The sequence below is a fragment of the Oncorhynchus tshawytscha genome, linkage group LG16, assembly GCF_018296145.1.
Source record: "Oncorhynchus tshawytscha isolate Ot180627B linkage group LG16, Otsh_v2.0, whole genome shotgun sequence".
In the NCBI taxonomy this organism is placed as follows: domain Eukaryota; kingdom Metazoa; phylum Chordata; class Actinopteri; order Salmoniformes; family Salmonidae; genus Oncorhynchus; species Oncorhynchus tshawytscha.
The window spans coordinates 43,007,129-43,032,720 of NC_056444.1; the positions used below are offsets into that span (position 1 = coordinate 43,007,129).

Genomic DNA, 25,592 nt, shown 5'->3' on the forward strand with positions numbered 1-25,592 from the left:
AATCACTAAGCTTTACCCACCCTCTCACCCTCCCCAGCACTAAGTATGTTTGTTGGTTCCTCAATGACCAAGGCTGCTTGATGGTTGTGTGTGTCTGTGATGACACAGTAGTAGGTCATTATGTGGACCGAGACAGACTTTTATAGCTGAAGTATACGTGGGCCTATATCAGCCTTATACAGTCTGTCATCTGCAGACTGATGGAATCAAGATCAAGATCCAAGCACCACCAGCTAGTAATCCTCAGACCAAAACCTTGGTCATGTCTCACCTCTGAGACCTCTTAGACCAGGGCTGCTAAAGCCATAGCAAGGTGGAAGTACAGTACAAATTGATGGCTGGTCTAGTGGATGGTTTGGATACCATCAGGCTATATCCCTTAAAACCTTGCTCTTTTTGGCCAAAGCTCTGACAGAAGTGACCATTACCTGGGATTGTGGGGAGCCTGCCAGCTTTCAATCAGACCCAGGGCGAATGGATTGGGGGGTGGGATGATCTCCAGCTCAAGACAGGGGTTAAGTTAACCTCCAAGGCTGCATTGTAGAGGAGAACTCAGGTCTACTGGTCCGTAGCATGGCAAGTACTGGGTCCACGTCAATCTGTCTGCCTCTTTATCAAACTACAGCAGCTGATCAGTGAACTGAATGAGCTGGCTGTCACAAAGTTAACGACTGCATTACTGCTCTCCCTGATTCAGAGTCAGAAGTATAGGCCCTACAGGAACTATAGGAAAGATTTCCTGACACAGAAAAAAGTCGTGAAAATAACCCACACTGGAAAAGTACTTTATAAAACATTTCCTCGCTCAAGGAGGCCAACTTTCTGGGTTCCACATTGGTTCCTTGTCATGGGTTTTGGCAAAACAGTTTCAAGCACTCCTCCCCACAGCAATTATAATACAGAGGAGCAGGGGTGGTGGCGGGGATGCGCTGGGAGACATGTACCCATTTCAAGAACAATTGGGGGGGGGGAGAAACCCGTGGGGAACCCGGGGGCCAACCTACAGTACAGGCCACGGAAAGGAATCTCTTCCATCCACCTCCTTTGATTATGAAAGAGAAACATGGCTGGGCAGCTCTTGAATTAGCTCCGCAGTCCCGCGCACCAGGGATAATTGCTGTGATCCCCTTTTATACAGCTTATTACAGGAATCTCACAGTATAATGCGGGTAAAGTTTGAAGTGGTCAAAGAAAGACACTTTCGCTCTAAGTGAAGGTCAGGCTTTCTTGCATTTACTCTTAATACCACAGAGCCCGAGAACGTGCGTGAATTGCATTTTTAACAATAATGTTGTTAATAATACTGTCACAATAGCAATATTCATTTGGAGTGGCTCAAAAAGAATGAGAAATATCTTAACAAATGAGTACTTGGCGTTTCTTTATATCATTCATGCAACATCTGTCTGTGTTTTGAACCCCCTTGTCAAATTAAGAATGGCTAATCGGTCAGAAAACGCGCAGAGGCATCACATGCCTAAAACAATAGGCGTGCTTTGAAGTGGCGAAGGCTTAAAAAAAATACTTGCAGCGTGTTTCTCTGACTGTCCGTAAGGATACGTCACCACCACAACTAACATCAACAAACACACCACCAACCACAACAATAACGCCATTCAACATAATGTCCATAAAGACGTGAGTGCAGGCAGGAACAACATGAGGCTCATGGGTCTTCTCTTCCTATTCCTGATGGTTTTTAAACCATGACATCTTGAGCCTTTTCTTTTCTCTCCCTCCTGAAGTGTTGAGTGGGAATAAGAAGCAGGATAATCACCCGGCGCGGAGTGGGACAGTCACACTCATTTCATGCCTGCCTATATGTTTGTTCACTGTAAGCAAATCTCACCGCCCGGCCTTGTAGCGCAGCGATTTGTGTCCCTCTTCTCATAGAGTTAGCACCCTTATCCCTTCAACCAACCCCCAACGCCTCCCTCCCCCTCTCCTCTCTTCTTCTCTCCGGAGGATGGACTGTACCTATTATTCTATAGGAGGAGGGGGCTGAGACATGCTGGGTAATTAACATTTTTCCTCTCAGCTCCGTTACGGGCTGGAGCAAATAAGTAGACTAGAGTACATCCTCTTGTCCATACCACAGGGTAGAGACTTAAAAAAAAGAGAGAAAGGGAGAGAAAAAGAGGCAGAGTGTAAGAGAGAGACAAAGTGAGAGAAATTAGAGAGAGAAAGAGGACTGGAGAAAGGGAGGAAGAAAGAGAGATGGAAGGGCCAATGAGAGAGAAAGTGAGACTGGAGAAGGAGAGGAGAGAGGAGTAGGAGGGGGGATGTAACAAAGCGGAAAATAAAGAGAGACATAAAGGAATGGGAGCTCGAGGAGGTCAGGGCCATCATAGGCTTAGTGTTTCCTTCAAAGATGGCTGGGACAGGTGGCAGTTCCAGACAATCTCGCTCCACAGAGCAGCATCCTCCCAGGAGGAGATAAGGGATTCCTCCATCCATCCATTCAGTCCTCTCCTCCTCTCCTCTCCTCTCCTCTCCTCTCCTCTCCTCCTCTCCTCTCCTCTCCTCTCCTCTCCTCTCCCTCTCCTCTCCTCTCCTCTCCTCTCCTCTCCTCTCCTCTCCTCTCCTCCTCTCCTCTCCTCTCCTCTCCTCTCCTCTCCTCTCCTCTCCTCTCCTCCTCTCTCTTCGGCTCGGCTCCCTCAGCCGGGGCTGCTTTGATGTGGCTCGGTGTGAGCAGTTTGAGCTTAGGCTCATGGCTGGGGCCTGTTGGACCGCTGGGCTGCTGCAGGGGCCTCCGGGAGCCAGACTCTCTGCCTCTCTGGCCCGGCTCAATCAGCGTTGCTCTCCGGTGCCCGCAACTTTCAGGTCTCATTAAAACACTCCGGCAGCGTTAATCCTCTTTAAGTTTTTACACGGCGCCCCTTTTTTTCTCACAGGCACAGGAACCATGGGGACCCCAGGGCGCCGCCTGTGTGACAAAATGCAAAAATATCACTGTGACACCAAGTTCTGCTCTTTTCTCTTCTCTTCTACACTCCCTCACTCCTCTGTGTACAGTATTGCATGTTCTACTCTCCTTTTCTTTTCTCTTCTCTCTTTGGGTGCAATCGCTCCTTCTCATTGTGTGTTCTCCCTTCTCTCTCTCTCTCTCTCTCTCTCTCTCTCTCTCTCTCCCTCCATTCCCTTGATAGTACCTAGCTCTGGTTGTAAGTCATTCAGGATTATTTTTGGTGGGGGAATTTGTTGACAAGAGTGGAGTAAATGGATTACAAGTTGTCCTTGTTTTTGGGAGGGGGAGATCAGGCTCGGCTTTGAGTAAGGGACAAAGAGAGAAGGGGGAGAGAAAGAAAGGGGGTGAAGTGAGGAAGAGACAGAAATATAGGCCCATGTGGAGAGAGACAGAGAAAGACTTGGAAGAGTGTGAGAGAGAGAGAAAGAGAGTGAGAGAGCTACAGAGAGTGTTGCGGTGCGGAGGGGAAGAGCCAGGGCTGTAATTGGCCCAGAGGTGACGACCCCAGTCATTTGTCTGCTTGCTGCTTGCTGTGACCCTGCGTCCCAAATGGCACTCTATTCACTAAAATGCACTACTTTTGGCCAGAATCCATAAGTAGGGAATAAGGTGCCATTTGGGACACAGCTCTGGGTTTCCCTTTTGCTTTACACTGCCTGGTGTGACCCACCGTTTCCTCCATTAGACACCCATAATGGACAATAGATATAGTCTACTTAGAGAGATTGTCTGTAAACAAGCATGTGCACTACATATGCAAATTCCTAACAACTTAGTTTGTTATGTGAATAACGGACAGAATTTTTGAATCTTGAATATCACGTTTAAAAAAAATAAAGAAATCTATCAGACCGCAGAATAAATCAACACAATGTAAATGTAAAATGTACATAACTAATGAGGGAAATAGATAGTAATAAATAAACCATGTCTACTAAGTTCCTAGTTTTCTCCTAAACTGTCCCCATAACACATGTGGACATCAACTTGGATGCCCTTGGCCACAGTCATGCTGACCAATGCCATGTTGAATCCCAACCCTGCTCACTAGCTAGCTTCTTTCTCTCTCGGTGGGTTAGAATTCAGCTGGGTCCGAGTGCCTCTTTCCCCTGCCGTGCCAGGACTGTGTATTATTAGCCTTACAGCCAGAACAGCTGTATTAGCCTCAGTCATTGACTCTCACACAGCAGAGTTACTCTCCTACACGCTGTCATGCTGGGTCAGCCCCAATAGGACCTGCCGTGGGGCCAAGGGGGAGCTGCACCGTGGGGATATCGAGGCTATGGGGCTATGGAGGGTCAATCCAGAGTGGACCTGCATCATTAGGCTGTGAGAGAATGAAAGGATAGCGCACTTTTCCATTGACTCAGACTCACACCAGCCGAGACAGTTAGGATGTGAGCATAAAATACACATTTCCATTCAAGTTAATTGACAATAAAATGCATCTTATCTTATCATATACTTATAGTACTACATATACACGATGCATTAGACATGCTTAAAATATATGTTTCGTGGACGGTCTGGCACAAAATGTTCCTACGTATTTTTTAATTGGAGTTAGACTTTAAAAAAACATAGATCTGAAAATAATATGGTCTCGGTCGGACCAATATCAATCACATGGGAATAAAACCCAAATAAGTGTGTAGCTTGGTCCCGTTGAGCTAAGCTGAGGTTTAAATAATTTCCTTTCTACCGCAAGATGTATGATTGTGTGGACTGGCTGGCAGGCTGCTCAGGGGTCATGCACTGGGCAGAGAGAGAGAGAGATAGAGAGGGAGAAAGAGAGAGAGGGAGTACACAGTGGCAGAATACCTGGCCACTAAGACTAACCCAAGATTAAGGAAAGTGTTGACTATGTACAGATTCAGTGAGCATAGCCTTGCTATTTAGAGAGGCCGCCGTAAGGCAGACCTGGCTCTCAAGAGAAGACAGGCTATGTGCTCACTGCCCACAAAATGAGGTGGAAACTGAGCTGCACTTCCTAACCTCCTGCCAAATGTATGACAATATTAGAGACACATATTTCCCTCAGATTACATAGATTCACTAAGAATAAAAAACAAATCCAATTTTGATAAACTCCCATATCTATTGGGTGAAATACCATCACAGAACCAATATTTGTGACCTGTTGCCACATGAAAAGAGCAACCAGTAAAGAACTAACACCATTGTAAATACAACCCATATTTGTGTATTTATTTTCCCTTTTGTACTTTAACTATTTGCACATCGTTACAATAGCTGTAATATAAAATTTTAAACATCTTTATTCCTTTGGAACTTTTGTGAGTGTAATGTTAATGTTTACTTGCTTTGGCAATGTAAACATGTGTTTCCCATGCCAATAAAGCCCTTTGAAATTAATTGAGAGAGAGGGAGAATGGGAGACAGAGTGGAGACTAGAGAGTTTTAGTGCAGTGTTTCTGCCGCTAAATTGCTGTGTAAATCTCTACCCAGCTGGGAAAGGGGGAGGGGAAGGAGAGGGAGGAGGAAGAGGAGGGTGAGCCGACGCACAGCGCTTTGTTCTGCTCCCCAGTTTAGGCAATCTGGAGGAATTCACCAAATGCAGGAGATAGATTGGCGCTCCGCAGAGGACCCCATGAAATAACCTTCTTCTTTTCTGCTGCTCTGTACTGGGATGGAGGAAGAGGGAGGGAGGGCCCTTGTCGGGTGCGCAATTTGTTAATATTGACTCCACTTGGTTAATCTCTTGCAGATGCGGGACTTCCATTGAGCTGTTTGAGGTGGGGTAAGAGGGGTACGGTAGGGGGAATAAGGGAGGGTAAGTTACTTTGACCAAACATATTTATCTGCCTAATCTCAACCCTGATCTCTAGCCTGCTTCCTGATTGGTTTAAACAACTACACTATGTGACCTTATTGGTTTAAATGGTCAGCAATGCCTAGACACAGACCAAAAGACCTGGCGTAGAGTGACTTCTGCAGTAGAAAGAGAGACAGAGACAGAGAGGAGAACTGTATTGATTTACTTGTAAAGGAGAAAGTGCGAATGTTTCTCTCGTTGATGAATGGGCAGAGAGAATTAAAACGCTCTTCTTTTATTTAACCTCTACCTCTCTCACCTTGTCTTCTCTCTCACAGTTAGTCTTTGCTGAGTAAAGGATTTGTTTGCTCCTCAGTCACACACACACTAGATGTTTTCCTGAGTCTAGGCCACTCACACACACCTCGTACAGTACTGCAGAGAGCCTCAGCACAGCTGGAGCATGAGGCTAATTTATTCAGCGGTAATTAGCCTATTAGACGTACAACAGTCTGGGACTGTAATTAAGCAAACCACTCCAAAAGTCAACAGCAACTCCCACTGAGCTTAGCTAAACAGTCCCGGGAATGTGTTATTTACATGTTCAGCTTGAGGTCTCAGTGTGAGCAAACACAAGCAAGCAACCAGAGCAGGGGTTGATCCCCCAAAATAACCTCCAACATCACACTCGCATGGGGTTCCTTTCATGTGAACAGTTGTAGCCAATCACAGACACAGGTGTGCTGGTGTGATTGGTGATCATCCAGAGGTGTTTGTGGTGGACATGTCACACAGTTTGTGGAGTGGAGAGACAAGGAGGGGATTGCAGGGGGGTTACGTTAGGTCTTGCTTAGCGGTACATACACACACGTGTGTGTATGCACACACTCACTCATTCATTCACATATGTTGTTACTCACAGTAATTTACACACGCACACACCTCCCCCCCAGACACACTCAATGATCATCTCTCACACACTCAACTAAGCTAGCACTCCTCTACTCGCTCCTCAGCCATCGTCTGGCGAGCGTGCCCGAGTGCTGAGATCATGAGCGAGGAGAGAAGTGCCGTAATGAAACTTGGCAGGCCCAGCACCACTGTCATATGTTCCACATTACCCATTCACAAACCTCTGGAGCAGAGCAGGCCCCGGCAGCAGCCCTTTTCTTACTCCGCTTTAGTCGGTTATGACAATCTGTCAGTGCGTCTTTGTGCTATTGCACCAGAACTTCGAGGCGCAGAGGAGAAGCTCAGTGGGTTCTGGATGACTGTTCTACCTCAGTGTCAAGCTGCAGATGACACAGTGGTTGCATCCCAAATGTCACCTTTATCCCCTATTTAGTGTATTGGTCAAAAGTAGTGCACTATACGTAATAGGGCACCCTTTGGGGGGGGGGCATTTGGGACGAAACCAGTGCCAGAGGAGAGTCAGGGAGCACTCAGTACGGGACAGGAGGAATCTCAGTTATGACAAGTCATCAACTCTTCTGATTAGGTAACAGAGATATTGTTTATGTCAAATTACGGTTCAGATTCGATTCGAGTGTAGTTGACTTCAGATTATTTTCAAGTGCGGCAACACAAACTATGGCCTTTGCCTATTTAAATAAAAATAATGATACACTTTGTATTAGACCTTACATTTCTCACATAACGGAAGGAAATGATCTAATAACAACCAACTAGAATGATATGCTTCAGGCTTTATTCTCTCTACCCCCCCTCTTTAAAATCCTTTGTGTCCTATAAAATAAAAAGTAATTATCATCCTCTTCATAATGAAGGGGAAGCAGCAGGCTTTTGGTGCTCAGTAACGGTGTGTTTTGTGTTGAATTACAACTAATGAGTCTGGTCAACGTTGCCCACTAATTGCCCTTTCATTACAGACCCATTTGTAATCATATCTTAATGAGTTCCATCTGTAAAAATATGAAACAAAAAATGCTCCCATGCAAAGTTATGCAGGGTCATTAAAATATTTCAAAAGAATTGTAAACTTATTTGGTACTGGATAGTGATGAATTGTTGATGAGTTGCTGTTTTGGAAATGTACTCAAATGGACACATTTTGATACACCCCCCTCCAAAGCAAAAAGTTGCCTGACTGTGCCCCATTATTTCTGAGGGTTTTGTTCTGTTAGTGACATACTGTATTTGGTTGGTACAATACAGTATGGATCTGTCCCAAATGGCACCCTATTCTCTATCTACACTGAGTGTACAAAACACGCTCTTTCTATAACAGACTGACCAGGTGAAACCAGGTGAAAGCTATGATCCATTATTGATGTCACTTGTTAAATCCATTTCAATCAGTGTAATCACTGGCTCTCAGTCCTGGTCCTGAGGACCCAAAGGGCTGCACATTTTTGTTTTTGCCCTAGCACTACACAGCCGATTCAAATGATCAACTCATCAAAAGGTGAAGGGGAGGAGACAGGTTAAAGAAGGATTTTTAAACCATGAGACAACTGAGACATGGATTGTGTATGTGTGCCATTCAGAGGGTCAATGGGCAAGATTTAAGTGCCTTTGAACAGGGTATTTTAGTAGGTGCCAGGCACACTGATTTGAGTGTGTCAAGAATTGCAAAGCTGCTGGGTTTTTCACGCTCAACAGTTTCCCGTGTGTATCAAGAATGGTCCACACCCCAAAGAACATCCAGCCAACTTGACACAACTGTGGGAAGCATTGAAGTCAACATGGGCCAGCATCCCTGTGGAAAGCTTTTGACACATTGTAAAGTCCATGCCCTGATGAATTGAGACCGTTCTGAGGGCAAAAGGGGGTGCAACTCAATATTAGGAAGGTGTTCCTAATGTTTTGTACACTCAGTGTAACACATAATTTTAACCAGTAAAAACGAGTGCACTAAATATGGAATAGGGTGCCATTTGGGATACAAGTTATGCTTTACCCTGTAATGGTTTACTATATCAGCGGTGGGGATGGTAAAAGCTGTGACACGCGCATTAACTTTATATAACCTCCAGCTGTGTCTGTATTCTAAAGAGGCCCCTGAATACATTCAGGGACAATTTACTCCCAGTCAACCAAGTAGTCCCCACAGGAGACAGTGGAGATGGATTGTGGGATGGAGCACACTCTCTCTTTTTCTCTCCCTTGTCACCCCCCCCCCACTCTCTCTCTCTCTCTCTCTCTCTCTCTCTCTCCCCACACTCTCTCTCTCTCCCCCCACTCACTCACCCACTCACTCACTCCCCCCACTCACTCACTCTCTCTCCCACCCCAATCACTCTCTCTCTCTCCCACCCCACCCCACCCCACCCCACTCACTCACTCTCTCCCCCCCCACTCCCCCACTCACCCACTCTCCCCCACTCACCCCTCTCTCTCTCCCCCACTCACCCTCTCTCTCTCTCTCTCCCCCCACTCACTCAAACTCTCCCTCCCCCCACTCACCCACTCTCTCTCTCCCCCACTCACCCCTCTCTCTCTCTCTCTCTCTCTCTCTCCCCCCACTCACTCACACTCTCTCCCCCCACTCACCCACTCTCTCTCTCTCCCCCACTCACCCCTCTCTCTCTCTCTCTCTCTCTCTCTCTCTCTCTCTCTCTCTCTCTCTCCCTTGTTCTCTGAACTGTATACATTCCCTCAAGTGGCACACAGGGCTGTTTGCCTTCCTAATGGAGGTAGTGTGGCAGAGCCTATTTAAATAGGGGCCCTGCTAAAGTAAACTTCGGACAGGGATTCAAATAAAGCAGCTCCCTTAACTGACTGCTGTAGGCTGAGGCGAGGGAGGAGTGGAGGAGTGTTGGCTAAGCCCAGGGAGGGAAGGGGGATAGGAAACTCCAGGAGGAAAGAAGGAAGAAGGAGGGGGAAGGCACAGGGGTGTGTTGAGTGAGCAGCTCCAGAGGGATCTGGGTAATCCAGAGTGGAGAGGCGGGTGTGGTAGAGGAGATGGAGGAGGAGAAGTAGTATTATTCAGACTGGAGCAGGAGAGGTTCTGCAATTTGAAATCTCTATAGTCCCTCCGTAGACCTCTGCCCTGCCTCACGGGTTGAAGTTTCAGCCCAGGGTTTCCCATGAGTAGTCAAGGAGACATCTTAGAGACCCTAGCTTTAAGACTGCGTTAGATCAACACAACTGATAGCAGAGTCCAGATTCCTCTCCTTCAGAGAAGACCTGGAAATAGAGAAGGAGAGCCGGGCCAAACAGGATTCATCAGAAGGAAGCTATCGAAGAGACAGATAGTCAAACACAGTGCCAGAGGGCTGCTGCAGTAGGCATTTAGCTATCACGTCTCTTTGACGTCCTATCTTTCTTACAAAAAACAAGTTCAGTTCAAATACATTTTCACATTTGTGTAAGACACTGGAAAGGAATTTAATAGCACAGATTTGTTCCACAGTATGTTTTTGGGCCTCATGATCAAAGTGTCATTTTCCATGTTAAAGCCAGGATTTGTGCTGTATACTCTATTTTGATAAACAATGCAAGCCATTATTTAGAATGGCTTACACGACTGGTATGCAATCATAGAAAACATTCCTAATCTATTCACCAGGATGCATCTGATTTATATCCATCTGCTTACATGATGCGTGATACAACACCTTTCCCTTTTAAGACCTGCATGCGCTGCAGTTCCACTAAACAAGGCCTGTCCGAGTTGTCCTGTTGGTAGAGCTTGGGCAGGGTAGGTAGTGAGTGTTTAGATAATAAGTGTTTAGATAGTGAGTGTCGAGGTAGTGAGTGTCGAGGTAGTGAGTGTCGAGGTAGTGAGTGTCGAGGTAGTAAGTGATGAGCTAGTTGAGGTAGAGCAGCAAGCCTGAGTGAGGCAGGGGGGGATAAACCTCTCTGTGTTGCTGCCCAACAGTGGGCCCTATGTTTGGCGTTGACCAGGGTGCACAACTAGATCCAGCTGTTTGGCACCACTCCCCATGGCTGCCTGGTAGCCTGCCCATCCCACTACTGCTGGCACACGGGCGCCAGATGTTTACACGCTAAAAACACTTCCTATCACAAAGCGCCCTCCTCCCCTCCCTGTGTGTGTGTGTGTGTGTGTGTGTGTGTGTGTGTGTGTGTGTGTGTGTGTGTGTGTGTGTGTGTGTGTGTGTGTGTGTGTGTGTGTGTGTGTGTGTGTGTGTGTGTGTGTGTGTGTGTGTGTGTGTGTGTGTGTTTGAACCCTTTCCATTTTCACAAGGGTTCAAGTAGCCCCTCGGGTAGTGTGGGCAAGATGCACTTAAATAGACATAGCTCATACTGAACTTGTCCTACAATGGATATATGAGGTATTCAAAACACAGCATTCTAGCACTTGCTTGAGGAATTGTATACCATAGGGTTGATGTTGCAGTTGAGGTGAGGAGACTTGAACTTATATAGTTGTATGTTTCCAGCCCATGCAACAACTCAGCAGCTTCTCTCTCAGGGGGTAAAAATAGCAAAGTGCTGATATTATGCAAATGTTTTATCTGGGGAATTAGATTCTCTCTGACAGTTGTGACGAATCATTTCCCTGCCTGAAATGATTTCCAAACGCATCCTCAATTTTTCTCCCTATTCCCTCTGTTTCAATGAATGTTCCTCAGTGCAAAAAGTGTATTTATGCCTGATCAGCCTTACAGCAAGACAACAGGCACAAGTCTTGCAGTTAATTTGTGTCTAGGTTTATTTTGAGATGTTTTAAGTGCACTTCTTAGTGAACATTCTAAGGCAGTGAGGCTTTTTAGTTCAGTTATTTTAATGAGGTCTCATTTGGGCAGGGCCTCCTGAAAGATGGCTATCAACCACTGCTTTTCATTACTCTGTCCTGAGACTGGCTGAAGAGGAATATTACTTAGTAATTCCCTCAAAAACACATTGAGTCAATACATGCAACCATGATTCAATGGCATGCAAAGAGATATGTGCTTTGTCACAACTTCTGGCGTAAAAAGGGCTTTATAAAATAAATGTTATTGGCTTTAAGGCTGATTGTCTGTAGCAGTGTCATCTCTAACATTTTTCTCTCTCTCTTTCTCTTTTCTCGTTCTCTTTATCCCCATGTAGCACCGCCGCAGTTTTTCCCTGCTTTCCATCCACCGGTGCCCATCGACGACAGACATGCCCAGGGTCGCTACATCTACGAGCCGTCCCCCGTTCCCCCTCTACACGTGTGAGTGTCACAGACTGTACACACACACACACAACCCCCCATCCCCGTACACATCCACTTCTTCTTTACATAAAATAATGCAAAGGAATTTGTACAATTCTACCAGTCAGGTCTAATGGGAAGTGATTTGGATATCAGTATCATATCATTGGTATCAGCAAGAACCCCCAGTAGTGTTAATGGCAATATTAATAAGATGCTCCTGTTTCCAACACCCCAAGGCATGTTGCATCCTCGTCAGAGGTGCTCTGTGCTCCCCTGCTCTCCAGATCAAAGGTCATGGCCATGTCTGGGAGTAACATGATCCACATGTCATAGACACGCAAATTAACATGTGCCAGAAACATGGAAACTAGGGCCTCTGAGCATGTTATTCTCATAAGCACAGTGATCAAGTCTTGTCAACTCCCAACCTGACATACCTTCACTGACACACACATCTCAACTGACACACACGCCTTCACTGACACACACACACATCTCTTCTGACATACGCACTGTACCATGTATGCACTCCCCCTCCCCCCACACACACAAATAACACACATATTAGAATCCCTCTCATTCTAACTGTCTTTCACTCTCTCCCTTCTTTCTCTCTCTTTCACTCCACCGCTTTTGCTCTCTGTTCTGCCTGAACAGTGAGTGCTGGTAGTGGATGCTCTGTCGCCCTTGCATCACTAATTTCTCACCCAGAGACAGCAAGGAAGCGATCAGTGCGCAACTGGGACAAATTGGATGGGGCAGCTACTTGGGCCACATTATGTTTGAAATTCTTCTTCATTATCAACCCCCCCATCCTCAGGAGTCATATCTCTCCCTTGCTGATGTGCCACTAAGCATAATGCATTTTTTATGTCTCCTCACACCCCCACCCCCCCTCGTCTCAGAGGAGAGAGGGAGAGGCAAGGAAATAAAAAAAAGGGTTAGTGATTGATGCCCCGTGTCAAAGCAAACAAAATGGCAAATATAATTGAGCATTTAGCTTCTGCAGAGAACATGTGCCGCCAGTACGGCTCAAACAAACAGCCGTGTTTGTTATCAGTCAGAGGTGCTTTGGAGAGATCTGGAGCACAGGTTAGGGGGAAGGGGGAGACATGGAACCCACTGAATTAAATTAAGGGGTAAGAGAAGTTGCGCAGAACGAACGTGTTCAGTCACTCGATCTCTGTCCGGATAAGAGTTATCTGGCTGGCGCGCTTCGTTTGCTCAGCCTGTCAGGGGAGGCGTGGTCGTGAGTCGTTGCCGTACTTATGGGCTGTTTATCCACTTGTATTGCTGCTTAATATGACACGCCACGCTGAAAGGCCCCATTTTTCATTATTACAAGGCAGTTTAGTGGATGATCTTATTCAAATTGACTTGGGTACTAGTACACACATTATCAAGTTACACGTGTTCCTTTCAGATCTCAAATCAAAGTTTATTTGTGTCACGTGCGCCGAATACAACAGGTGTAGACCTTACAGTGAAATGCTTACTTACAGGCTCTAACCCCTCTGCTCTCAATGCCATTACTCTTGCTGCTTTTCAGAGTAGGAAACAGTGTTACATGGTGTTACTGTTTAGGGTAAGTCCAATCGACAGATTACCGTGTTATGTAGGCTACTGTAGTTCCTTGGTTCAGATTTGGACTGTAACATAAACTCAGTATTGCTTGGGAACAATTTCATCTGGCAATTTGGTCTCATTGGATAGTGTTTTGGAATTCCTTACGAAGGAGCATTTTGATCCAGTCACCCCCAACAATGCCATCATGGCCCTGCACACAGAGAGAACATGCCTGGCCCTGCAGGGGACAAGTGGGGGGGGGGTTCAGACAGAAATATAGAATTGTTTTAAGACAAGCTCTCCTTAGTGAGCAGAATTAATCGTTATTAGCCCTCTTAAAGATATGGTTAAGTACACAGTAGAGTATTATTGGCATTACTTCCCCATACAGAGGTTTCATTACAGCGGGTAATTACAGTGGGTCTGGCCCCGCGGCGGTACAATCAATCCAGCTTCGAAATGCTAGCCGTCACGCTAACGCTAGCAGCGCTAATGCTAGGACTTGGTCCGGTAGAAAAACACGCAGCCGCCTCATATTCTCATGATACATTCTGCCGTCCAACCGACGTTGCAAATGAACAGAATCCTGTCCTATTATTGTGACAGGTCTAATTGAAACATGTTTATTTATGTCCCGGCGCCGCAGAAGAGGGAGGAAGGACGGAGCGTTAGCGAAGGCGCTAAGCTAAAGGCATCCGGCGATATATGAGACCGACGGAATTAAATTAAAAGCTCATAAAATGAAATATGCTCTGCATTAGCTGCTTGACACTTAATTTGCCTTCAAATGAGCGGAGGAAATCACGAATTAACTGTCCTTTGTTTTTCCACTCTCTCTCGCTCTCTCACTCTCCTGCTGAACGCCACCCCTATTAGGCAGGGAAGAGTGCAATTACAGGCAGGAGCTAGGATAATCGTTTAGTTTATGAATTATTGCATGGGAAGGCACCCGTGTGCCATTCAATATTAAAGATAGGGTCAGGGGTTGCCTTCCTTGTGTGGGTGCATTGATGATGTACTGTTTCTGTGTGGAAATGGAAGTTATCCATTTCCACATAATAGAGGATGTCTATGTCTATGTCCTACATGTCTAAAATGGGAAACTGTGGAGTCTTTTATCAATACCCTCGGCATATGACACCCTCTGACCAACCACTTTTTAATGACTATAGAATAGGACCTCAGTGCAGCTGATCTAGGATCAACAGCCCTCTTCCCCACTACCTCAGTGTCTCTGACCAAGAAACAGCTGACCTTTTCCTCCTCTAGAGAGTATGCTTCCTCACTTCCTGCTTAAATAAACACATGAATCAGTGAAGAGCAGACTCCATGGAAGCTCTCGTCCCCACCGTCGCTCTCATTGTGTTGGCCTAGATTCATCGGGCATCGGGAACTGGGGGGCTGTGGGGCTTTGTGGGGGATGCTGGGGCCTTTCATAGGGGACATTATTGGCCGACTGACGACTACCGGTGGAAACAAAAGGCCCTCTCTTGTGGCACAGTGCCTGGTCTCTGTCACCCGGAGACGGGCCGAGAACAAACAGAAGTATTTGACTACAAGTAAATTATCTGCATGGGAGTTTACTTGCGAGTTAGAGGCCCTTATGCTTGAATGTGGCCACTGAAACAACAAAACACTCTTAGGGGATAAGTAATTGACTTGCAACTGTTTGCGTAGTCACGGTCGTTGCCTTCGGAAAGTATTCAGACCCCTGGACTTTTTCCATATTTTGTTACATTACAGCCTTGTTCTAAAATGTATTAAATAAATAAAATCCTCAGCAGTCTACACACAATACCTCATAATGACAAAGCGAAAACAAGTTTTACGTTTGAATTTTTAAAATACCTTATTTACATAAGCATTCAGACCCTTTGCTATGAGACTTGAAATTGAGCTCTGTTACATCCTGTTTCTATTGATCATCCTTGAGATATTTCCACAACTTGATTGGAGTCCACCTGTGGTAAATTCAATTGATTTGACATGATTTGGAAAGGCACACACCTGTCTATATTAGGTCCCATAGTTGACAGTGCATGTAAGAGCAAAAACCTTAGAGCTCCAAGACAGGATTGTGTCGAGGCACAGATATGGGGAAGGGTACCAAAAAATGTCTGCAACATTATTATGTTATTACCCCAAGTTTGGAACCTCCAAGACTCTCCCTAGAGCTGGCCGCCCGGCTAAACTGAGCAATCGGGGGAGAAGGGCCTTGGTCAGGGAGGTGACCAAGAACCCGATGGTCACTCTGACAGAGCTCTAGAGTTCCTCTGAGGAGATGGGAGAACCTTCCAGAAGGACAACCATCTCTGCAGCACTCCACCAATCGGGCATTTGTGGTAGAGTGACCAGACGGAAGCCACTCCTCAGTAAAAGGCACATGACAGCCCGCTTGGAGTTTGCCAAAAGGCACCTAAAGGGCTCTCAGACCATGAGAAACAAGATTATCTGAAACTAAGATTGAACTATTTGGCCTGAATGCCAAGTGTCACGGAAACATTGCACCATCCCTACGGTGAACGGAGCAAAGTACAGAGAGATCCTTGATGAAAACCTACTCCAGGGAGCTCAGGACCTCAGACTTTGGACAAGGTTCACCTTCCAACAGGAAAACGACTATAAGCACACAGCCAAGACAACGCAAGAAGTCTCTGAATGTCCTTGAGTGGCCAGAGCCCGGGCCTGAACCCGATCGAACATCTCTAAAGAGACCTGAAAATAGCTGTTCAGCAATTTTGGAAAAAGGCTAAAACCTAAGAAAATGTGCAAAAATCACGGGGTCTGAAGACTTGTCGAAGACACTGCAGGCATTTGCTTAAGAATTAGCTTGAATGATCTACTCCTGAGTACAATACACAATGGAATGTTTAAACGTAGGTACTGTATCTCCACAGATTCGTATCCCACTCAGATAATGTGTGCGATTTGTCATGTTACCGTTTAGTTCTGCCACTTGTTTGTAAAGCCTCCTGAGGATTCTCTATGACATTATTTGTGTCGTAGTAATGATGTCAAAGTCACAATGTAAAGATGATAATGGAAAAGGAAAACATACTGATTTGGCACAATGTTCTGTGTAAGTGGTGAATAGACACGTGGATTCTGACTCTGGAAGGGGGTGAAGGTGTGTGTGCGTATGTGCGCCTGTGTGTGTGTGTGTGTGTGTGTTGGGCCTGTAAAGGTATGCTAAGTCCTGTCTGTGGTGTTATTGCATTCAGAAGTGTATTTGTACAGCTGTGGTCCCCAAACGGACTGTAAGGTATTCTGTGAGGCTACCAGGGGGAAAAGCAGCAGGTCCCATTCATTTCAACACAACATCAGCACTCTGTTGTCGGCTGCAGTGAAAGCATAGTTAACTGCCCAAAAAAGAGTGTAATTTATTTTCATGATCATTCCATCTTAGTAACAACATACTGAAACCTTTTTGAACATATGAATTTTTGTGCTCTCTCTCTCTCTCTCTCTCTCTCTCTCTCTCTCTCTCTCTTTCTCTTTCTCTCTCTCTCTCTCTCTCTCTCTCTCTCTCTCTCTCTCTCTCTCTCTCTCTCTCTCTTTCTCGCTCTGTGTCCTTTTGGCTGAGAGTAGAGTGTGTTCTTGAGGTGTTTGCCATTTTGTTTGGTTATTTACATAAACTGTTGTCAGAGAGCCAAATGTGGACATTGAGGAGCGGCGCGCTGCTTAGCATAAAGACCACAGTCTTATCTCCACACCTCCCTCCAGATTTCTCATCTACTCCAGATGGTAAGACGCCTGGAATTGCACACACACACACACACACACACACACACACACACACACACACACACACACACACACACACACACACACACACACACACACACACACACACACACACACACACACACACACACACACACACACACACACACACTTACTACATGACAAAAGAATGACAAAAGGAATAGTGTAACAGCTTTCATAAAGAGCTACAGGAAAATACTGTAAATGTATGGAGACATGTTTAAGCTTTCCTTTGGATTTTCCTTTTCATGTGTTGAGGGTTTTATTTATTTTGGGCTGATGTTTCACCCTTTCTTACTGTATGTGAAGCTGTTTTATCATTTTTGTATTCATTCATTCAACGTTTGCAAACATTAGCAGTTTTCATTTTCTGTTTATTGAGTATACGTTTATTAATGTGTTCATAAAATCTCTCTAAACCATTTGTAAATTCCCTATAAATGAACCGGTTTAGTATAAGCCTATATTTATTCCTTTACCCTAAAAAAATCATGGTAATATTAAACCTTTATAAATTGTAATAAATATAAAATGGTACTCTAAATTCTATTAAATTCCAATGATAATTTCCTTATCATCTCTAGATGATCTCTATGTGGCTTCTGTCAATAATGAGAAGGAGGAGAGCAAGCCACTTTTCTCATCTCCCTCCCTTTTTTCCCCTTATCCCCCGTTCCCTGCGAATTCGTAGGTCACCCTCCTTTTGGTGAAGTCACCAGGTTCCCCCCATCCACCCCTCCCCTCCTCCTCCCTTCTTTTTAAAAGACTTTCTCTGTGTCGCCAGGCTGTATTCGTTGGACAGGCAGTCACGCGGTAACTGGCTTCGTGATTAATGGTGTTTATTCTTGACAAAAGTCCCCTTTATTTATCTGCATTGCAGTTTCACCGATACTATCAGTCACCTGAATGAAACATTTTCAGTCATACCAATTTTGCAGTATAATTGAGTAGAGTCACTTCCTTTTCGTTTCCCCCCCTCTCATGTTCCTCTCCCCTCTCTTCTCTCCTCTCTCTCCTCTCCCACTCTATCTGGCAGTCTTATCATGGCCACAGTCATTTTCGCGCTGCGTTGCTTGATATGGAGTGGCTGGCTTTAGCCTTATTTGACATAAAGCCCCTTCAATTTTCACTGGAGAAAAAAAAGTGAAGAAAAAGAAAGTTGCGTGCCACTCTGTGAAATGGGCGGGAGAGGCGGGGGTAAAGTATCTCTCCCTCTCTTTTTTTTTCTCAAGCAATTTCAGGATATAGAGAGAAAATTAGATAAATGCCTATAAGCATAATTGTGGGCAGTTTGAAGTTATATAGTTTTTGTTGTAATACACCAGGTTTGAAAACCTAAATGGATGGTGTCTTCTTCGCCCCCCCCAATGACTGTGCGATGAAGCGGGATATTTTCAAGGCACCTGTGCATTTTGTGGTTGATTGATACTGCAGGTTTAGAAAAAATAAAGTCTTTGGTAGAGTAGACATGTGACAAGCCCTGCTCTGGTTTACAGTCGAGTACCCAAGGAAACCTGTTTAGACATGTTGCTAAATTCTACTTAAGAGCTGCTGATACTACCATATAAATATATTTTAGTGATTCTATTACTATGCATTTGTTTTTTTAGGGCATATGGATTACATCTTTTTTTTTTTTAATTCTGCTGGTTATTACATGTATGTTGCTGCTGAAACTGTGTTTTAAGAATCAAGGGTATTTATTCACACTAAACTCACAGCTACATAACCATTTTAATTGCAAATCAAATCAAATCAAATCAAATCTTATTTGTCACATACACATGGTTAGCAGATGTTAATGCGAGTGTAGCGAAATGCTTGTGCTTCTAGTTCCGACAATGCAGTAATAACGAGCAAGTAATCTAACTAACAATTCCAGAAAAAACTACTGTCATACACAGTGTAAGGGGATAAAGAATATGTACATAAGGATATATGAATGAGTGATGGTACAGAGCAGCATAGGCAAGATACAGTAGATGATATCGAGTACAGTATATACATATGAGATAAGTATGTAAACCAAGTGGCATAGTTAAAGTGGCTAGTGATACATGTATTACATAAGGATGCAGTCGATGATATAGAGTACAGTATCAACGTATGCATATGAGATGAACAATGTAGGGTAAGTAACATTATATAAGGTAGCATTGTTTAATGCTACCTTATATAATGTTACTTACCCTACATTGTTCATCTGTAAGGGTGTAATACATGTATCACTAGCCGACTGCAATAGTTGGTTGTACTGTGTACGACATTGTTGTTAGATTTGATTTGATGTCATATATGTTTGTTTCAACCCAGCTCAACAGCTGTTGAAATGCCCCTTTCATTCATTTGTAAATGTACCAAAAGAAATGAGAATGTGGCACTGGTGATTCACATTTTTATTGAGTAGTAACAATATGGGTCAAATGAATAACCCAGTCAGTCATTTCGCCGTACATTTCCTTTGATCTTTTGTAGGTTTAATTAATTTAAGACTATTACAGCAAATGATTTATTTGACTACAAGAATAATATCTATCTATCTACTAGTGGCCTTTTGAATTTCCACATGTAACACAGTAGTACACTTGATTTTCTGTACAGAAATCTATTGCCCTCCTGTTTATATTTGAGATCTCAATTTGTAGCTCGCCCATGTTGCACAATGGAAGAGAAAGTCTGGAGGAGAGGAGATAACAGACAGGTGCTAACAGCTAGCTGTGTGTGTCAGTCAGCCTGTCACTGTGTGTATGCGCGTGTGTGCGTGCGTGTATGCGCGTGTGTGCGTGCGGGCCTGTGTGTGTGTGTTCAATCTGCCTAAGGTTAACAAAGCCTTGTGCTCAACTGTCAATTCCATAATGGGAAGATTCGACAGCCATGTCATTACATCACTCATCATTTCAAATATTAAGAAGGGTTTGTTGAGTAATGCTTTTCATGTTTAGATTTGTCTTCCAAATAAAGATTCAGAAAATAAAATGCAGATACAATTGTAACTGTATAACCTAAGTGTATGAACCGTTTATATGCTATAAAATAAATGTCAATGATGAAAGTGATTCATTATTATGATTTGAATTGACATTTAAATGATTCCCAAGTCACCATTATCACAGTGTTTTATACAAATGCTCTAAACCTTTTACAGGCCCTCTGTTTTAACATTTTAAATTGCATTTACCAACATTATTGACATTACAAATGTTGGCTAATTGACTTTAATATTAAATATTGATTATGGTAATGCTGTTGATAAGCAAGACCTCAGTATATCCCAGAATTCCAGGGCCCGTATTCATTAATAAACCTCTCAGAGTAGGTGTGCTGATCTAGGATCAGTTCTGCCTTTTAGATCATAAGGAATATGGTTATATGGACAGGGAGGACCTGATCCTAAACTGCACTTCTACTTTGAGATGCTTTATGAATACATTCCCAGAGGCCTGTCTGTTGATGAAGGGGGTAATGGGTTTGTGGGAGGGGCCAGCTGTCACATCAGTGCCTTCGCTTAATTGGCTTTGTAAAGGCCCCTCTCAACTTTCTACTGGCCTGGAGGTTCATGTGTGTGTTTGTTTCTTGATGTTTTTTTCATCTTAGAATATTATTATATATATATATATAGTAACAAGCATTTGTAAAAAGAAAACTGGAAATTAGATATTGCTATACAGAGTTCTGCATTTGAGAAAACACAACAAATATAATTATATCATGTCTGTCGGCATGCTAACCTACTATTTAGTTAATAATTGTTGTTTTGTTAAAGGGGCAGTCTGGGATTCTAATCAGAATTCATGGCTATAGGGCCATATTTAATTAATTTAAAAGTGCAAAAAAATATGTACAGATTGCCACTTTAAAGTGAGTCAAAATAATGTGATTGAAGAGAGAGTGCAGTATGTAGTCAGTGTTGGGACTCAGACCCTTGCTTTGTGGAGGCAGGCAGAACCATCCCGGTGGGCCGTCAGAAGAAAGTGTAGAAAATGTTGACTTTCCATTATTCCGACTTGGGCTCGGGGCCCTGGGAATTCACTCTGGGGGCCAGTTACAGCAAGTAACGAGATCTAGGGAACAGGGTCGTAAATTCTGCCTGCTTTTTGCTAGAAATACTTTCTTTTTCCCCCTCTGTCCACTCCCTCCATCTCTCCCCTCGTCAAGCTTTAAGTAAATGGGGGGAAACATAAAGGTAACAATGTATAATATTACCACATGTTGTCGATTTAAAAAAAACATTTGTTTAACATTTGTTAAACTGTTCTGAAGGCCATTGACAGCTTTAACGGTGAAGGAAATGAGATCATTACCTCCTCTCCTGCACTGACTCTACCTCTCCTTCTCTCCGTTTCACTCCTCCTTGTTTTGCCCTTTATACATTCTCATTCTCTCTTATGAGCTATCGTGGCATTTTGTAATTCTTCTTCTTCCTTCACTTCCTTCACTAAGGATATTAATCACAATCACATACGGCTACTCTATTCTTTGAGCACCGTGTTATCTATTATCCAATCAAATCTGAAGTCCATTATTCATGTGTGAGAATAATGTTTTCATCTCTCACACTGTTGTTTGGATCTTAACTGTTTGGAATGAGCAACAGACAGAGCCCATCTCTGCTGTCTTCATCTTCCATGATACCTCACTCTCTCAGAAGAGGGGTCAGCGTGTCAAGTATCTCTCTGCACGCATCATCCAGCGGGAGTGGCACAGTCCTGCACACAGCTGCGGGGTGCCGGAACTGTTAAAAGGAATGCAACTAGCATTTGGTTCTGCTCTGTCTGTGTGTATTTGTCAGTAGGTTGCATTTTCTGTGTCCAAAAGCGATCGCTTTTTAATAAATAAGAGATGCAAGTTGAATTAAATTGGACTGGAAGACTGGAAAGTTCAGCCAAATTTGGATATACAGTGAGTATACAAAACATTAAGAACCACCTGCTCTTTCCATGACATAGACTGATCAGATGAATCCAGGTGAAAGCTATGATCCCTTATTGATGTCACAGTGTAGATGAAGGGGAGGAGACCGGTTAAAGAAGGATTTTTAAGCCTTGAGACAATTGAGACATGGATTGTGTACGTGTGCCATTCAGAGGTTGAATGGGCAAGACAAAATATTTAAATGGGGTGCCTTTGAACGGGGCATGGCAGTGTGTGTCAGGCGCACCGGTTTGTGTCAAGAACCGCAACACTGCTGGGTTTTTCACTCTTAACAGTTTCCTGTGTCTATCAAGAATGGTCCACTACCCAAAGGACATCTAACAAACTTGACACAACTGTGGGAAGCACAGTCATGGCCAGCATCCCGGTGGAACACTTTCTCTTATCTCTATCTATGTCATACTCTAATAACTCTATTTAATGCACCAAACCACTCTGAAGACAATATATCATTTATAGAGAACCTTTTGATGTTTGTGATGTGCTATGTGTGCGCCTTACTGTAGTGGGTGAGATTGTGGGGCGGCAGGGTAGCCTAGTGGTTAGAGCGTTGGACTAGTAACTGGAAGGTTGCGAGTTCAAACCCCCGAGCTGACAAGGTACAAATCTGTCGTTCTGCCCCTGAACAGGCAGTTAACCCACTGTTCCCAGGCCGTCATTGAAAATAAGGACGTGTTCTTAACTGACTTGCCTGTTTAAATAAAGGTAAAATTAAATAAAAAAATAAAAAATTGTGTATGTTTGTGAAACGTCTTTCATCCTGATGAGGAATCCTCTGCCGCCCTTGTACTTAGTATTTGGTGCTGCTCTGTCTATGTGTAGACCCTGATAAGGTCAAGGGCCGGGGCTGGGGCCAGAGCTGCGGTGGTGCTGGGGCTGGGTACCACTATGCAGCTCAGCCTGTTCATGATTAAATATCAGGCAACTCCACTTGACATTTTATTAGTATAACTCCAGCAAGATGGATGAAATGGTAAGAATAAAGTAGGCTGTGTGTGTTGACTTTCCCACCTGCCCCTGCCGCCTGCCTGCCTCCTCCAGTCTTTGCTTTCTTTTCCTTCCCCCTCTCTCTTTCTCCTCTAACAGGAGTATATATTAGAAAACATTTGATGGATTTCTTTTTTCAGTGCTTGAAGAGGACAATTATGTTTTTCTAAAGGTCCAGTGCAGACATTTTTTTTAAATCTCAATATCAAATCATTTATGGGTACAATTAAGTACCTTACTGTGATTGATTTCAATGAAAATAGTCAAAAGGCAACAAAAATAGCTTCTTAGCAAAGAGCAATTTCTCAAGCAAGAAATTAGCTAAGACTGTCTGGGAGTGGTCTGAGTGGGAAGGGAAAACTGAAATTTAGCTGTTATTGGCAGAGAGGTTTGGAATTCTCTTTCTTATTGGTCAATTAACTAACGTACTGCCTGGTGATGTCACTGGTGATGTCACCGGTGATGTCACCAGGCAGGCCAAAACTCATCCCACCAAAACGTTCAGAAATTTCAGGCGGTCTTTTCAAACAGCTCTTACACTAAAAGGGCATTATCATAATTTTCACAATTTCACAGTATTATTCCAACCTCGTAGTGTGGAAATATACAGTGCCTTCAGAAAGTATTCCTACCCCTTGACTTATTTCACATTTTGTTGTGTTACAGCCTGAATTCAAAATAGATTAAATATATTTTTTTCGCCCATCTACACACAATAATGCCCCATAATGACAAAGTGAAAACATGTTTTTAGAAAATGTAGAAAATGTATTGAAAATTAAGTACAGAAAGATGTAATTTACATAAGTATTCACACCCCTGAGTCAATACATCGTAGAATCATCTTTGGCAGCGAGTCTTTCTAAGAGCTTCACACGTGGATTTTCAAAATTCTTCAAGCTCTGTCATATTGGTTGTTGATCATTGCTAGACCAACATTTTCAAGTCTTGCTATAGATTTTCAAGCAGATTTAAGTCAAAACTGTAACTCGGTCACTCGGATCATTCACTGTCATCTTGGTAACCAACTCTAGTGTAGATTTGGTATTGTGTTTTAGGTTATTGTCTTGCTGGAAAACTTTTCAGTCCTTAACAATCGATTTCAAGCGTACCCATAAACATGCAGCCACCACTATGCTTGAAAATATGGAAACGGGTACTCAGTAATGTGTTGTATTGGATTTGCCCCAAACATAACACTTTGCATTCAGGACAAAAAGTTCATGTTTTTGAATATTTTTATTCTGTTACAAGCCTCCTTTATTTTCACTCAATTAAGTTAGTATTGTGGAGTAACTACAATGTTGTTGCTCCATCCTCAGTTTTCTCTTATCAGCCATTAAACTATGTAACTGTTTTAAAGTCACCGTTGGCCTCGTGGTGAAATCCCTGAGCAGTTTCCTTTCTCGTCGGCAACTGAGTTAGGAAGGACGCCTGTATATTTGTAGTGAGTGGCTGTATTGATCCACCATCCAAAGTGTAATTAATAACTTCACCACGCTCAAAGGGATATTCAAGATCTGCTTTTTTTTTACCCATCTACCAATAGGTGCCCTTCTTTGTGAGGCAATGGAAATCCTCCCTGGTCTTTGTGGTTGAATCTGTGTTTGAAATTCACTGCTTGACTGAGCGACCGTACAGATAATTGTATGTGTGGGGTAAAGAGATGGGGCAGTTATTCAAAAATCATGTTAAACACTATTATTGCACACAGAGTGAGTCCATTCAACTTATTTTGTGTCTTGTTACATAATTATTTTGATCATGTTTTAATACTTATTGACTCAAGACATTTCAGCTTCTCATTTTTAATTCATAAAAAAATATATATTCCACTTTAACGTTATGGGATATTGCGTGTAGGCCAATGGCCAACATTTTAAATGTAATACATTTTAAATTCAGGCTTTAACACAACAAAACGTGGGAAAAGTCCAGAGGTTTGACTACTTTCTGAAGGCACTGTATGTAAAACACAGAGAATTTCACGTTTTTGACTGCACTCAGCCTTTAACCTGATAAATCCTCTTTCTTTTTCCTCTTTTCTCTATCTCCCTGTCCTCTCTTTCTCTCGCTTTCTGTCTGAAGGATTAGCCCTCTCCAGCAGCGGGACTCTCCTTCTTGGTCGCTGTGTGTTTTGTTTGTGATTTGCTTGAGTCCGTCTGTGCAGTGGTTCATTTCATGAGGCCCACTGTGACAGAGTGAATTGAGGTGGTTCACGGGGCTCTCTCTCTAGCCAGTACACTGATACACCGCTGCCCTATCAGCCCTGGGCTACGTTCACCTCTGGATCCCCTCTCCTCTCTCACCTAGGATGGGATATACACATACACACGCATGCACATATACACACACTCCCCGACCGACTGGCTCCAACCCCAACACCACAACTCATTACAGGCTAGAAGGGTTAGTGAGGCTATGGCGCGTAGAGGATACCTGACCCTATTTGTCTGCAGGCGAGTCTCTGTCACTGTGTAAGACACTGT

General features: G+C 43.7%; 1 protein-coding gene across 1 annotated transcript in view; it reads left to right on the forward strand.

The window, feature by feature from the left end:
- LOC112215160 (transcriptional activator GLI3) overlaps positions 1–25,592 on the forward strand; it is a 180,563-nt gene that overhangs the window by 96,814 nt on the left and 58,157 nt on the right. Inside the window, exon 4 of the mRNA XM_024374105.1 lies at positions 11,763–11,868. Coding sequence (XP_024229873.1) covers positions 11,763–11,868 — 106 coding nt within the window. The remainder of the gene's footprint in view (positions 1–11,762; positions 11,869–25,592) is intronic.